This window comes from Impatiens glandulifera, chromosome 5 (genome assembly GCF_907164915.1).
Source record: "Impatiens glandulifera chromosome 5, dImpGla2.1, whole genome shotgun sequence".
NCBI classification, from domain to species: Eukaryota; Viridiplantae; Streptophyta; class Magnoliopsida; order Ericales; family Balsaminaceae; genus Impatiens; species Impatiens glandulifera.
This window is the reverse complement of record NC_061866.1, coordinates 26,753,974-26,770,816: the sequence shown is the minus strand read 5'-3', so window position 1 is coordinate 26,770,816 and position 16,843 is coordinate 26,753,974. Positions and strand designations below refer to the sequence as shown.

The window sequence follows — 16,843 nt, the reverse complement described above, 5'->3', positions numbered from 1 at the left end:
TTGGTGATCCAAATGGATCCCAGAAATGGGGCTGCTCTTTTGATGTTAATGGTGGTGTTTTATCTAAGATGTCCTAAGCAAATCTTGTGACCAACTTAACAAGAGTGGTGTTTGCTTAATATTTTCAAAAAGGCAGTCTAGGGGAACTTGAATATGAAAAAGAGAGAGAAGAGAGAGAAGAAGGTGAAGGTTGAATGTCGAGAGTTGAAGTCCTTTACTAGGGTTTTAAGATGAGTATTTATAGGCAAAGCTATGAAACCCTAGGGCCCAAAGGCCCATTTAGTACACTTGACCGTTGGAATGAGATTTCTCTTTTAAACATATACAAATGTTTAAAAAAATTGATCAATCTCCACTTGACATGTCACTAAATGTCAAGTAATATCCAATAGAATTTAAGCTTTTAATAATAATGATATAATACTTGGTCATTTTAATTTTTAATTAAAAAATTGACCAAGCCCTTCATGCATCTCTTCAACACTCCGCTAAATTATTCTTCCTTTGCCAACTTCTTCTTTTATTTTAGCAACCTCTTTATTCTTCTTTTTTTCTTCTTCTTTGACCTAGGGTTCTTCTCACGATTGTGTAGACACCATTATATTTTTATTTTTCCACAGTTATCCCCTTTACACACCCTTTCATCCTAAAAAAAAAATAATTTTATTAAAAACACAAATAAACAATTTTATTTGTAATTATTCCTATTTCTAAGGAACAATTCTAATTAAATAAATAAAATGCTAACTAACTTATTCAAGAAATCAAATTGCAAAATCTAATCTAACTAAATTAACAAACTAATTTAACAAACTAATCTAACAACTAATCTAATTAAAAGAAAACAAAATATACCTAACGAAATTTTATAAAAATGCTAATATATATTTTGTAAAATAATTTTTTTAATTTTTATTTGTTTATAAATACCCAAGGTAATTAATTAAATAAAACCTTGAATATTCTAAGTATAATAACTTCTCTAAGTGTTGTAACATAGACAAATTACTACCTTAACTTTATTAAGAATCCAAAATCAATTATTTTTAAAAACACAATTGTTCTAAAAATAATCGTCTTTAATATAAATCGTGCAATGAGTCCGTGAATAAATTCGATAAAATTTTATAGACTCAGTTTTATGAAAAGCATAAACTATAAAATTAGGTGTGAAAAATGAATGTCTACACCACTGAGGTTTGCTTTTTGTTGTACCAGGACACAAGCCGGTCACCTAAGAACTAGCAAGTCACGCTGGTGCTATTCCTGTCGACTTTACAACCTAAATAGTCTGCATCGGAATAAGTTGTCAAATTGAAACTAGAATCCTTCGGATACCACAGTCCCGCATTTTGAATTCCCTTAAGATATTTCAATATTCTTTTCACAACAATACACTAAGATTATTTGGGATTAGCCTGAAACCTCCTACATACTCAAACCCTAAACCCTAAGTAAAGAAGAGAACCAATGATTCCACAATATACAGCGATGTTAATTCTTTGACCATCTTTATCTTTGTCTAGCTTGACCGAGGAGCTCATTAGGGTTGAGGTAGAAAAACATCTTTCTATGCCAAACTTCTTTAGTAGTTCCTTTGTATACTTTGCATGATTTATGAAAGTCCCTCCTTCAATTTGTGAACCTGAAGACCTAGGAAAAAGCTCAACTCCCCCATCATACTCATTTCAAACTTATCAATCATCAATTTAGAAAATTTATCACACAATTTGGGGTTAGTTAACCCAAAGATAATGTCTTCAACATAAATTTGTAAAAGTAAAATATGTTCATCTTTCTCAAATTTGAACAATGTTTTATCTACAGATCCTATAGTAAAATTATGATCAAACAAGAATTTTGTAAGTGTGTCATAACACGCTCTAGGAGCTTGTTTAAGACCGTAGAGTGCTTTATCCAATCTATATACATGACTAATCAATGTAGGATTTTAATAACTAAGAGGTTGTTCAACATAAAATTCTTCATTTATGATCATTAAGAAAAGCACTTTTAACATCCATTTGAAAGACTTTAAAATTTTTAAATGCAGCAAATGCTAGAAAGATTTTAATGGCCTCGAATCTGGAAACATGAACAAATGATTTTTCAAAATTAATGCCTTCTTCCTGTTTGTATCCTTGAGCCACGAGTCTAGCCTTTTTCCTCGTAACCAAACCGTTTTCATTGAGTTTATTTCCCAAGACCCATCTAGTTCTAATGACAGATTTATTTGTTGGTCTTGGAATTAGATACCAGACTTTGTTTCATTCAAACTGGTTTAGTTCCTCTTGGATTTCTAATATCCAATCTGGATCAAGCAATGCTTCATCCACCTTTTTAGGTTCAATATGTGAAATGAATGTAGAATTTGCATATTCTTCTAACAATTGATTCCTAGTTCTAATGGATGTAGAGGGGTTACCTATAATTAGCTCATTAAGATGATTTTTATTCCATTTGATGTTCATTCTTGAAATGCTTTCTGATCGACTGATTATTTGATCAAGATTTGACTGACTGGTAGGCTGAATAGTGTCAGACCGACCGGTTTCCTCGGCATTATCCGAAGTGTCAAGTACTTGCTGTGAAATAGCTTGATCTTGCTAAAATTCAGAGTTATTAACCGTTTGGTCATAGACAAATCTTTGGCAGACCTGAACTTCATCTTCACTGTCAGATTGGATATTAATATTTTCCAATCTATTAGATAAATCAATGGTTATTGATGTGTTATTTCCAACAGTTTCATCAAATACAACATGGGATGATTCTTCAACAATAAGAGTCTTATTATTATAAACTATATACACTCTACTAACTGCAGAATATCCTAACATAATACCATCATCAAATTTGGCGTCAAAAGCAGTCAAATAGTTTTTTCCATTGTTGCGGATATAATCCTTAGAGCCAAAGATCCTAAAATACCAGATATTAGGAACTTTGTCATGGTAAACCTGAAAAGGTGTTTTTATTAAAATGTTTGTTTATGATGGACCGGTTTTGAGTATGAACTGGTATTGATAGCTTCTACCCAAAGTTTCTTAGCAACACCCAAATCGGCTATTATGGATCTTGCAACTTCATTTAGAGTTCTATTTCTCCTTTAAGATAATCCATTTTGTTAGGATCTAGGTCGCGGCTAGGGGACCGGGGTCTGGGCCGGTTAGCGCGTCTCACTCAAAGGGTGGTGATTAATCCGGTTAGAGATTAACACCGGGGTTTCAATACTACACAAACTGTCAGAAACTCTAGAACCAAGTTCAAGCGCGGAAGATGTTTGTTTCAGGTTGAAGCAGCACACTCACGAGATAGGCAAAACCGGTTTTGGATAAGACAGGTTTGGAAGTTGCTGGGTCGGTTTTGGATCTTAGTGATTGGGTTTAGGTAATGTTGAAACGGTTATAGCGGTGTAAATGGATTAGTACAGATCGGTTAGAATATAGAACCAGCAGAAAATAAGTAACAAGACAGGTTTTTATGGATGTTCGGAGATAAAACTCCTACGTCACCCCTTCCTCTCAAAACCGCAAGAAGGATATTCACTAAGGAATACAAACACAATCCGATCGAGACTTATTTCCCGCTCGATAACACCCGTACAATTTTAACCGAAATTTTAAATACACACTTCAACTTAGCACTTAAGCTTTCTAGAGATAGAACACAATCTTATCACTTGTAAATTAATTGTCCACTGTGTCCCACATTTACTCCTCTTCGGCTCCTCCTTTTATAGGTGAAATGTGCCAACTGTCACATTTCATTTCCTTGAATTTGATTGGTTGAGCTGAGGTTCAGTGATTCAGACCTGGCGATCAACTTTTCAGACCTGGCGGTCTAGTCTTCTAGTATGTAGGTCAAACCGGCTAGGTTTGTCTTTTACTCAATGTGGTAACTGTCGTTTAGACAATTGTCTGTACTTGGAAGATTGCCTTTCTGATTTATCCTGAAGTGGAAAGATCTTGTAGGACGGTTTTCTGTAGCCTGCAGACTGTCCTCAGATTTGTATGGATATGGCAATGTTCAGTCTGTTTCTTTGGTATCATTCTCAAAAGATACCCGAAATATCTTCTTATGCTGGTCGGTTATTTGTGTTAACCGGATGGCTTCCAGTTATTCCTTGGCTTCTAATGACTGACTGTCTAGTGTTTCTGGCCTTCTTTGTTTTGACCGATCTTGCCTTCTTTGTGTGGTCATGTTTCTGGTCAGTTTAGGTGTTTGACCAGTTGAGTTTCTTAACCGGTTCAGTGATTTGACCGGTCCGGTTTTTTGTCTGTTCCTGCATAGGAGATTTGTTTGTGTTAAGTTCTATTAACCGATCTAATTTTATCTAACAATTTCTCCCTTTTTGATTATTTTATTTAAAATATTCAAAATCCTGTACGATTGCAAATGTAGGCCGGTCTTGTGAGTTTTATTTGGCCGGATTTTTGGAAACTGACTTGGGAGGATTTTTCGAAAAATTTTGAAAAATTTTGAGAAAATTTTTGAGAAATTCTATCTTTTATCTTATCAATTTCTCCCTTTTTGATTATTTTAATTAAAATATTCAAAATCATGTCGGAATGTAAATGTAGGCCGGTTTCCAAAAATAACTTTCTATATATAAGTAAAGATAACCGCAAAAGAGCAAAATATTATATATGTAAAAAAAACCGAAGTAAACATAAGTAAGGTGAAAAAGAGAGCCCCTATTTGTTCAATTTGGATGGCAGGAAGTCTTCCATCAGTTCATCTGTTGGTTGTCCCTTAGCCGGTTGAGCCGACCTTGAAGAGGAACCTCCAGCTCCCGTGGTGTCCGGGTGAGGAGGGAACGGTTGACCGACCGTTCTGACTAGAACTGCATCGAAAACTCGCTGTCTTGTAGGTTGCGGCTCGAGATCCTTTTCGAAGTCATCCTCGGTTTGCAAAGCCGGGTTTAGTGGAGGGTCAACAACTGTCTCGGTGATTCTGCCCAGCAGCTCGGTGACTTGAGCCTTCCTTAAGGGAACTTTCCTTTTTCGTGTTGTCGGAGCCAAAGAGGAGGGAACCACTTTGGTCTTCTTGTGAGCCTTGGCATATTCGTCGTACATTTGTTTCTCAGCGTTGAACCGCTTTGCTTCCTTGGCTTCTTGAGCTGCTATGGATCTTGCGAGTTCCGGATTTTTGGCTGTTAATAACCGTAAGCGTTCGTTGAAGTTCGCATCAGACCGTGGTGTCTCCTTCTTTTTCCGGTTCTCCTCATCCAGCGCATCCTGAAGTTTCTTAGCCGCCTCAGCGTTTGCCTCCTCAATCGCTTTATCGGCAGCCAACTTGTTCTTTATTAATTCAGTCACCTGCTCAGTGACCGCCTTGAGGTCGGCTTCAAGCTTGTTGTTCCTTTCCTCAAGACTTATGACCCTGTCGAGTGTAGACCGTCTTGGGTACTTGACTGCCCCAGGTCCTCATCGACCTTTGTCAGCCGTTGCTCGGTCTCTTCTTGAGACCGTTCCATCTCTGCTATCCTTCGGTTAACCGACTCGAAGTCATCCACCAACTTCGAAGTCGTTTCCTCCAAGGCTATGGTTTCGACTGACGTGATCCGCTCGTTTGCCTTGCCAAGATCATCCCTTGTTGTCTCGGTCAACTTGATTGCTTGAACCGCGGCTTTCTTAATTTTCTTCTTCCACGGTCGAACCACGGTGTTGGCAAATTCGTTGATGATAGTCATGACCTTCTTTTCCGTAATGGGCGGTTCTGAATCCCGGACTTGATCAGATTCAAGATTATCGGTGAGAGGAGGCTATGTCCTATCGTCGGTTATGTCGATCGTCTGATCCGCTGGAGGAGACGTATCGCCTGGATTCTGACCGTCAACGTTCTCATGAGTTAGAGAGTGCGTTGTACCTTGGTGGTCGGGCACCGCTTCAAGCCGCGCCACTTCGTCGATGAACTCTCCTTTCTTGACCGCAAGTAACTCCAACACCAAGAGTTGTAGTTGAGACTTCGGTGTTCCTAGAATATACCTTTCTGTAAGTTTTCGAATATGTTCGGATAGCTTTTGTAGCCGAGCACGCGGTTCCACTATTGCGTGTCGGTCCTTGGCTTTTGTTAGGTTGATGACGTCCTCCTCTATCTCCATCAACCTTTCGAATATTTGTCCAGCGGTTAGTTCCGGTAGCATTTGTTTATAGAATTTGTCACACCGGTCCCGGAACCACTCACAGTATACTTCGGATGCCTCGTGAGCCTGCAAATCGATTTCCTCCATGATTCTGCGCACTATATTCTCGGCCACCTCCCGGTCGTTGTTATCGTGAACGTCTTCCTCCCCAGGGCTATCCGCACCAGTATCTTCATGTTCAAGACTGACCGATTGTTCCTCTTCTATCGGTCCTTTTTCTTTACCGGAGAGATTTTCTTCGGTATTATGTGAAGCCGTTCGTTCGGAGCTGGAGGCCGAATCGTCCTCATTTTGCGTTTTAGAGGGCGGATCCGCAAATTCTATCGATTGTTTGTCCTTCTTGCTCCCGGGTCTGCCCTTTACCGGAGCCGGTTTCTTATTGGCAGACCTCTTCTTTCGGCCATCTGTAAAGTCGGAGGCTTTCTTCTTCTTTTCCAAGAATTGGCGAGACCTTATTATTTTGCTTGAAGGAAGAAGAACACCCGGACCGGTGTTGATGTTGTGGTGGAGCATGATCTTCCCGAGTGGGATGGCGTATCCCCATGACCGGGTGGAATCCGGTATCACCATTTCCTTTAGGTTGTTGAAAATCTCCTTCGCCTAGTTAATATTTATGTCGTTTAGTAAACCGGCAAGCATCTCGATTTTTGCCTTTGTGAGATTGTCAAAATTTTCCCCTCTCGCCTGGACCGACTTGGTGAAGATGTCACATAACAGTATATATTCCGGTCGTAGTAATGATTTCTTTCCGGAGACTTGCACAGGAATCGAGGTTGCCGAGAGAACCTGGCAAGCCGCCTCGAAGATTTCTCGATCTAGATCTGTCGAAATGTTGCGTCCATCTGTTGGTAGGTGTAGGATTTCAGCAACCGACTCTTCGGTTATGTCGAACTGCTGACCACCGACCGTTGCGGTTATTGTTCTGCCGGAGAGAGATGCGGTTTTAAAGAATTCTTCAACCGCTTCTTTGTTTAGAACAAACGGACCACCTAGGAAGTATTCGAGGCCGGACTCGGAAATCCGGGATAGAACTCGCTTTGCCGGAGCCGAACCGTTTTCTCTGATTTCTTCAAAGTCTACCTGGACGATATGTTTGAACAATGCGGAATCACGACCCATTGGTGATGATTGAGTTGAGAGAGCAAGAGAGCTGTGTGGAGAGAGTTTGAGAAAGCTAGAGAGAGAAAGCCGTTTCGCGTAAGAATAAAATGAAATGGCTAAGGACCCTTTTTATAGTTGCGGTTTGGAAACCCAACCGTCGCAAACCGTCCCATCACCTTTAGGCGGGAATTTTCCCTCCAAGTGAATTGGGCGGCAAACCAAGGGCGGCAAACCAAGGGCGGCAAACCAAAGGCGGGATATTTGAGCGGGAAATTTCCCTCCAAAAATTTAGAGTGGACTTTTGATTTCAGTTTTAATGAAGCGGTCCCTTTTCAAAGCCGTTTATGAAGAGATGTGATCTATTAACCGTGAAGATGCGATTTATGACTTTAACCGGATTTTTCAATGAAGACAAAGTGATTTATTGATATTGACCGGTTAGTTAGATGGATGTTCAGATTTTGCAACTTTTGACCCGGTTATTAAACTGAAATAGATTTTATTGAAGAAAGAGTACAGGATAGAAACCGATTCATGAATCAGTTTAAAAATAGGAATACATAAGGAATAAAAAATATAACTTATGTGATAACGACCCTAGAAAGCTTTTCTTCCACTCCATCCACGTCAAGGATGTTTGAAGGAGATGCTGGTGTGCCCGGTCCAAATTCTGGGCGGTACTTGAGAATGAGCCGACTGATGTGAGGAGCATAACCAAAACGTTTCTTGGTCAGCACCATAGTTTTCAGATTTTGGAAGATGACCGATGACCAATTGATAGGCGTATTGCTAACAATGTAGGTCATCATGTCAAATATCCTTTTCGAGTAGCATTGATTAGGGGATTGACATATGATAGATCGGTTAACGATCTCATAGAGGAGTTGGATGTGATGGGCAAGGCGAGTTTTCAACCCGTAGTTCTCCACCGGTACATCGGTTCCGGAGAAGAATTCTGAGTAATCGATTGCTGCACATCCCACCCGGGTTGGGAAGTCGGAAAACCCTTTTGTGGGCAGGTTGAACATTTGAGCAAATTCGGCTTCATCCAGCTAGAAAGTGTGATCTCTTACTATGGAAACAATGTAGTTTCCTCTTATGCAAGCACTTCTGAAGAAGGTCTTGACATCCTCAAGGAGTATGGGACCGGATTCTTCGAGAAAGGTGCGAAGACCGGTGTCAATGAGAGATTCAAACATGACTTCCTTGGTTTCTAGATCCCAATGTTCCATAAAGGAATCAAAGTCGATGCTCAGGAAGTTGCCTAGAGTCCGGCTTGGCATGATTCAAACTTTGCTAAGAGAGAGAGAGTTCAAGAAATTATTGTTTTGAGATGTGTTAAACTGATTAGAGGGTGGCTCTTTATATGGATCCGGTTTTGGAGGAAAAAACATTAGCATTTAATGTTGAAGATCAGTTTTGTCTTATTAGTGAACAGAATATTTATGTTTTCAAAGCGTATTGGGAAGAGGTTACTTTTGACCGATTGCGGAGCTCGAGGTAGAGATTTAGTTTAAAGGTAACCAAGTTAGTTGGATAGTAATTACTCATGTAGTTGGGGGTTACTTCATTAATTGAACGTTATTTTTCATTAATGACGGATGTGATAAGAAAAGTAACTGATTGAAACCGAAGATAATATAAACCGGGCCGAAATGACCATAAAGGAAGATGAACAAAGATACAACCGGTGCGTACAGCAAAATGACCGGTTGTAAGAGGGAGTGACTTAATATCCGCTGGAATTGGCGTGACCGTTGGAGTTGATGTGGTGGTTCCTCCTCTTCCAAGCCTTTTCAAACCGCTCATAAAATACATCGGTGACTTCCTTGGTGAGAACCTGGGCTTGGTTCAACCCTTCGCCCGGACAGGTTGGGTCTCCAAGCTCCAGAAGCAGACAACTTAGTTGAGGTACGAGACCGACTGTTCGAACGCCAATCATCCAGATTAGGACGTCGAACAGCACCCTTGACCAGTTGACCGGTGTACCCGTGGTTATAGCGGCCATCATGTTGAAGGCAGCGGTGCAATACGTGTTGGTCACTTCCCTTCCCAGGATGCCTCGACCGATCACGTCGTTGAGAAGCTGGTATTCATCTTTCAACAGTGACTTGGCACCGTGGTCATCAACTAGCTGACTTGACCGGGCAAAGGCTAAGGAGATCTCGGCTTTTAGTTCAGCCGGTACATTAAGGTCGGTCAGCCCTTGCTTTGGTAGGTCAAAGCATTTTGCAAAGTCATTTTCGGTAAAGTCGAATACAATCCCTCCCACTTTTGACTGAATATGTGTGTCAAAGTGAGGAGTTCCACGAAAAACCCTGGCGTTGTAGAAGAACTCCAGAACAGATTCAGAATAGATGACATGTTTGTCATCTAGAAAGTGTTGGAGACCAGTGTCTTCAAGTGACTTGATCATTTTGAAGACATCGTAGTGTTCAGTACTTAGAGCAGATTTGAAGTCCACTTGAAGGATGTTTGGAAACTGAGACATTTTGTCTTAGTGAGAGAATAAGTTGTATCTTGTGATTGTTTTGTTTAAGGTTTGCTTAACTTATATACTAGTGGAGAGAGGATCTTATTATCCAATGTGTCACAGGTAATAATGTCTATTAACCACAGGGTAAAGAGTTTTGCATGAAATAAGCATGTCTACAACCTAGGATGTTGGTCATAGACATGGACCATGAAAGATATCAAATCTTCACGTCTTTTGAGGTGTGACCATTTTACTTTGAAAAGGTAATTTTTCAGGACAGATAAGTTTAAACGCAGGTAATTATTCCACTTTTGTTCGAAGGCCAAATAATTTGAGATAAACTATTTCCGAACCGTTCAGTTATTAGTTGTTCGTCCCGATGCGGTTATTTGGTGCATGCACTAAATAACCGGTCGGTTTACTTTGACTGATAGACCAGGCGGTTCTTCCATAGATACCTTGGGAAATTTGAAATCCGACAATTTAGGAGGAACTACCGGTTTTGTCTGTCCGAACCGATTTCCCTTTTTAAGCATCCTTAGGAATAATTTGATTAATATCGGTTAAACCGAGTGTGAGTCTGAATTGAGAAAACTTAGCTTCCTGCAGGGGCTTTGTGAAAATATCGGCTACTTGTTGATCTGTAGATACGTATTCCAGCAGGATATGCTTCAACATGACATGTTCCCGAATGAAGTGATGCCTTATGTCAATGTGCTTGGTTCTGGAGTGTAAAACCATATTGTAGGTGATCGCTATTGCATTTGTGTTATCACAGAAGATTGGAGATTCTTCGGCTATGATACGGAAATCCTTCTGTTGTTGTTGGATCCAAAGAAGTTGTGAACAACGGCTTCCGGCCGCCAGATATTCAGCTTCTGCGGTTGATGTGGCAACTGATGTTTATTTCTTGCTATGCCATGAAACAAGCCGATCACCTAGAAATTTGCATGTTCCACTGGTGCTTTTTCTATCAACCTTGCAACCTGCATAGTCTGCATCTGAATACCTTGTTAGGTTAAAGGATGAATCCTTTGGATACCACAAACCGACGTCAGGAGTTTTGGGTTGGCCTGGAATCTTACACACACACCGACTGCAAATTCGCTTACACACACACCGAATCTTAAGGTATTTCAAAATTCGCTTTGCGGCTGTGTAGTGGGAATGTTTTGGGTTGGCCTGGAATCTTACACACACACCGACTGCAAATAGAATATCCGGTCTACTTGCTGTCAGGTATAGAAGAGAGCCGATGATGCCTCGGTAAGCGGTTAGGTCTACTTCTTGACCCTCATCATCTATGTCCAATTTGACCGATGAACTTATTGGAGTAGCGACTGAGGAGCATGTATCCATCCCAAATTTCTTTAACAGTTCTTTAGTGTACTTGGGTTGGATAATGAAAGTTCCTTCTTTGAGTTGCTTAACTTGAAGACCTAGGAAGAAACTTAATTCTCCCATCATACTCATTTCAAATTTGTTAGTCATCAGGGTTGAGAATTTATCACATAGCTTAGGATCGGTTGAACCGAAGATGATATCATCTACATAGATTTGAACAAGTAGGATATGTTCCTTTTTCTCAAACTTAAATAACGTTTTATCCACCGAACCGATGGTGAAGTCATGTTTTAACAAAAATGCGGTTAGTGTGTCATACCAGGCTCTAGAAGCTTGCTTTAGACCGTATAAAGCTTTGTTTAACCGGTATACATGGTTGGGTAGTTCAACATTTTTGAAACCGGGTGGTTGTTCAACATATACCTCTTCACGTAGGTCACCATTCAAAAATGCACTTTTAACATCCATTTGGAAAACCTTAAAATTTTTGAAGGCAGCAAAAGCTAGAAAAATCCTAATAGCCTCAATCCTAGCTACAGGGGCAAATGATTCTTCAAAATCAATGCCTTCTTCCTGTTTGTATCCTTGTGCCACTAATCTGGCTTTGTTCCTCGTGACCAAACCGTCTTCATTGAGTTTATTTCTAAATACCCATCTTGTTCCTATGACCGGTTGATCTTTCGGTCTAGGGACTAGGTACCAGACTTTGTTACTCTCAAACTGGTTTAACTCTTCTTGCATTCCCAAGATCCAATCCGGATCTAACAATGCTTCATCCACTCATTTCGGCTCAATCTGGGATATAAAAGCGGAATTAAAGTATTCCTCCGTGATTTGACGCATAGTTCGAACAGGTTCTGAAGGATCACCTATGATTAGCTCAGGAGGATGCTTAGTTTTCCTTTTGAGGTTCGGTTCAGGGATGTCTACCAAATTACCGTTTACTTGATCAAGGCTAGACATATCGGTAGGCTGAGCAAGGATGTCAGACCGACCGATTTCCTCGGTTTAGACCGAAGTGTCAGCTTTCCTGTCGTGGGACAGCTTGATCCGGCTGGGTTTCATCATTACCCATTTGATCATGGACAAACCGCCTGAAAACCAGAATTTCATCTTCACTATCAGAATGGATATTGTTATTTTCCAGTCTGTTGTGTAGATCAAAGCATGATGTAGTATTACTTTCAACCGATTCATCGAAAACAACATGAAGTGATTCCTCCACGGTTAAGGTTCTATTGTTATATACTCTATATGCTTTACTCACTGCTGAGTAACCTAACATGATCCTAGTATCGGATTTTGCATCGAAAACAGATAGATAGGTTTTACCATTTATATGAATGTAGCATTTACAACCGAAAATCTTAAGGTACTTAAGGTTGGGAACCCTGTTAAAATAAACCTCATAAGGTGTTTTGTTGTGAAACTTATTAATCAAAGACCGGTTTTGTGTGTAACATGCAGTATTGATAGCCTCAACCCAAAATTTTTGAGCAATACCCGAATCGGCTATCATGGACCGTGCGACTTCCTTGAGAGTTCGGTTTCTTCTCTCGGCCAGGCCGTTCTATTGAGGAGTCCTAGCACTAGACAACTCGTGTCTAATACCGGATTCATCAAGAAATGCATTTAAAGTACTATTTGTAAATTTGGTACCTCTATCACTTCTAATGCTATTAATGCGTGTTGATTTTTCATTTTGCAAACGTTTAAGCAGTGTGATCAAATTTGATGCGGTTTCACGTTTGGATGGTAGAAATATTACCCATGTATATCTTGAGTAATCATCAACAACTACCATAGTATAAAGCATACCTCCTAGGCTGATGACCTGAATCGGTCCAAATAAATCCATGTGAAGAAGATCTAAGCATCGGTTAGATTGAATGTGTCATTTACTCTTTGTTAAGATCGGGGACGCCCTTGGAGGACCGGGGTGTTTCCGGTTTTAGGAAGGGTGGCCTCTTACAACACACACAACACTTTGGTGATAGTCCGGTTAGAGACTATAACCGTTCTTAGCACTACACAAACTGTCACAGACTCTTGAACTGGGTTCAAGGGCGGAAATGTCTGTTTCAGCCTGAAGCAACGTATGCGACTTAGATGATGTTTAGGAGGAGTCGGTTTTAGAAATGCGAGTGGACCGGTTTTTGATATAAGGAGTGATATGGTTATATTTCGGTTAATTTAAGTGAGTAAGTAATGAAACGAAGGAAAGAACACGAGACAAGATTTTTTATGGATGTTCGGAGCAAACCCTCCTACGTCACTCCTTCTTCTCAGATTATGAGAAGGATCTCCACTAACTTTTATAGTTACAACAACACTGCCGGTCGAGCCCAACTCGCTACTCGCCGGTTACACCAACTCACTCTTTGAAGTAATACAATAACTCAACACAAACACACACAAAAAGCTTCCGGTTTATGACACACCGGTTTTTGGATCGTACAAGTTTATCTCTCTATAATCTTTATAACTTATCGTTTCTCTTGTATTGAATGGTTTTCTTGCTTGATTGATTCGCATTAAATGAAGACGTTTCATCTTCCTTTTATAGCTGATGAGATCCAACGGTCATTTTCTTCTCTCTCTTCTGGATTGGTTGATCATCATCACGCCGGTGCAGGGAGATTACTTGCACATTTCACCTTCCTCAACACTTGGTAATCATGCAGACAACTCTGAGGAAAGTGTGACGTTTCCGGTTTGCAGATTCGAACACGTGTCAGGCATGCACTTCCGGTTGTCAACATTGGATCAGTAAACCATCATTGCTTTCCTCGCATGCTTCCGATCGGATCTGATCTTCTTTTATTCCTTCGAGACACGTCTATTTCGTCATGTTACGTCACTCTTGTAAATTGAAGTTTCCGGTTTTGTTACTTGTGTAATATGATCCGGCTGGTATGTGAACTTTTGTCTTTGCTGGCCGGTCACTTGAGAAAGTAGAAACCGGTTCCTCTGATCTTTGACTTGATCACTTGGAACAGGTTTCTTTGAAGTAATTCAGCAACCGGTTTATGATGGCTCAGCCGGTTCATACGATTTGATCTTCACCTGCACATGAAAGTTAACAACTGTTTAGTTTTTCTAGCCGGTTCCAAAAATTAACTTTCTTAATTTTTCTTATCAATTTCTCCCTTTTTGATTATTTAGAATAAATATTCAAAACTTGTAATATGTGGCCGGTTTAAAAATTAACTTTCTTAATTTTTCTTATCAATTTCTCCCTTTTTGATTATTTAGAATAAATATTCAAAACTTGTAATGTGTGGCCGGTTTGAAAAACTTGTTTAGCGATTTCTCCCTTTTGATTATTTTCTGTTTGAAGAAAATTTTCAAAAACATGTGTTTGAGTTTTCCAAAAGGTATGTAAAGATTAATAACTTCAAAAGTATGATAGAACGACTAAGTTCTGAAACAAAGTTAAACATAAGTTGTTTTTAAAGAAAGAAAAAAAGACTAAGGCTTGGATGGTCCCCCCTTTTCAAGTTCTTTCTCCAGTTCTTTTTCAAGCCGCCTTCTTTCTTCCTCTTCTTTTGCCTTCCACTCCCTGTCGCGTCTTTCAGCGTCAATCTGAAATCCAGCCCATACACTTGAGATGCATGAGTCTTTTTGCCGAATCCAAAACCGGTACAGACTGGTTTTGGTTGATGAGGCGGTTGAGCGACAATTGGTCTAGAGCTTGGAATTGCGGTTGACATTTCAAGTGTCCTCTTCTTGCGCCAATTAAGTTCTTCGATATCTTCTTCTTCTTCATCTTCTTCTTCATCAGCAACAGGTTGCACGTTCAGCCCGACCGGTACAATTACTCTTTGGCTGCTTTGTTCTGCCCGCTTTATTACCTCCGCAACCGCCTTCCGTTTCTTCTTGTTTCGTGTTTTCATAGCATGAGACGGTTGAGCCGGTGTGGTAGACGGTTGAGCCGGTGTGGGTTCCTGGATGGCTGCCTGTTCTTCCTCGTTGCATTTCTGTGCAAACTCGTGATCTTTCTCCTCAATTTCTTTCTGCAGCCGTTCCCTTTCCCTTTCTTCTTCTTGCAGCCTCTTAGCGGTTTCGGCGTCAGACTCGATTTGCTCTTGAGTCTTGCTTACTTGGATTTTGGACAACTCCGCAATTTGAAGAGCTATGGCCTACAACATATCTACTAGAGGAGCGGTTGCGGTTTGGATGAATTCTGCGATCAAGGATTTGACGGATGTTTGCACAGCCTCATCTATCATGGATTTGATAGATGTTCGAACGGTGTTGGCTATTTCGGTTTGAACAGATCCCTGTATAGTGTTTGACAAATTCGCTTCAGCTGTTGCAATCCTCTCATCGGTTGCAGTTTTGTAATTTCCAAGACATGACTCAATGGTATCAATCACCGCCTGTTGTATCTGAACCAGTTCTGGAGCCTTAGTGTTTTGAAGAGGATTTCGTTCCTGGTTTTCCGCTGTTCTAGACGTCTCCCCGACAACAAAGAAGGTCTTACTCTTATATAGGTCAGCATTGCTCAGTTGGTGTCGGCAGCCGTTTCTCCATTGTGCATCCAGATGGTCAAGGCTTTGCATGAGCTTTTCCCATACCGGATGAAACCGTTCAGACATCTTCATTTCAATCGGAGTTAGCGTTGCTCCTTCCACTTCCTTTAATGCATTCTCAATTGCTTGTAACCGAGCGAATTCGCGAATTACCGCGGTTTTGCTGAAGGCGGGTTGAATAAGATTGGTATGAGCCAGTTTGAGAGGCATTTCTTCTAATTTTATGAGTCTATCCCAGTGCTTGTTTCCGCTCATCCCTGGAGCCATATCCGACAGCTTTGTCTCACAACGAAGCTGTACCCATAGGAGATATGGTGATATCATTTCACTGGCACTTTTGTTCATATCTCTGATGAGCTCCTCGAACAATTCATCCTCTTGTTCTGTTGAAAGAGTGGCCTTGTCCCCGATTAAAGTTTCTGGTTGGGGACCGGTTTGCAAGGTGCCTTTTCCCATCACCGTTGAATCTTCAATAAGGATCTCTTTTCCTTTGTTAACCTGAACTGACCCTTCAGGTATGTGTGCTGAATCGATTGGCCCATCTTGAGCCGATTAGTTTATTGTGACATCTGGAACTGACTTGTTCCCTACGGAACCAGATGGTTCATGTTCTTCAGAGTTACCCTCCTGAGCTGGAGGAGTAATGTTTGCGGTTTTGGCCGTTTCTTCGACCGGTTGAACTTCACTTTGATCGGGTATCTCAACCTGATCAACTGACTTACGACGACTTGACTCATCTTCATCGGTTTCCCTTGCAATATTTTGGACTATGTCCTCAATAGCTTCAGAGGTATTTAAGCCTACGTCGGCTATTACCTCTTCGATCCTTTTGCTTGGGGACTTGGAGTTTTCAGAGTTGATACTTACCTCTGCTTCCTCCTTTGATGCTGACTCGGTTTTGTGACTCCCCGAGGGTTCGGTTTGCCCTAGTGAGTTAGAGTGAACAGGAATAGGACGAACAGTGTTGATGGGGATGGGTTGGAAGATGTCTCCGGTTCTCTCTGGTGGATTGTCCGAGGAGAGGGTTTTCTCGGAGTCCGCCGACTTGCTAGAGCTTTTCTTTGCAGAGGACTTCTTCCTCCCCTTCGTTTCTTGTGTGGCTTCGGTTTCAACCGCCTTTCTCTTCGGTTTCTTTTGTTTTGAACATTCTTTAGCCGGAGCGGAAGAACTGGTCCCCTTGGAAGATTTTGTTCTGGAGGACTTAGGTTTAACCGCTTTGTCGGGCTTCTCAATCATCGA

General features: G+C 40.8%; 1 protein-coding gene across 1 annotated transcript; it reads right to left on the bottom strand.

Moving 5' to 3' along the window:
- Window positions 1-4,697: 4,697 nt before the first annotated feature.
- Window positions 4,698-16,060, bottom strand: LOC124939148. Its single transcript, XM_047479656.1, has 6 exons — window positions 15,287-16,060; window positions 14,720-15,211; window positions 6,935-7,228; window positions 6,190-6,577; window positions 5,472-5,733; window positions 4,698-5,385 (listed from the first exon to the last, which is right to left on the bottom strand). The coding sequence occupies exons 1-6, from the start codon at window positions 16,058-16,060 to the stop codon at window positions 4,698-4,700; spliced, it is 2,898 nt and encodes a 965-aa protein (XP_047335612.1).
- Between the last annotated feature and the right edge of the window lie 783 nt (window positions 16,061-16,843).

Coding starts and splice junctions, on each gene's coding strand:
- LOC124939148 (XM_047479656.1), bottom strand. CDS start 16,060: ATGGGAAAAGGCACCTTGCAAACCGGTCCCCAACCAGAAACTTTAATC. Junction 15,212..15,286: donor AATCCATGATAGATGAGGCT/GTGCAAACATCC, acceptor GATATGTTGTAG/GCCATAGCTCTTCAAATTGC. Junction 6,578..6,934: donor TCTTCGAGGCGGCTTGCCAG/GTTCTCTCGGCA, acceptor TTCTTGGAAAAG/AAGAAGAAAGCCTCCGACTT.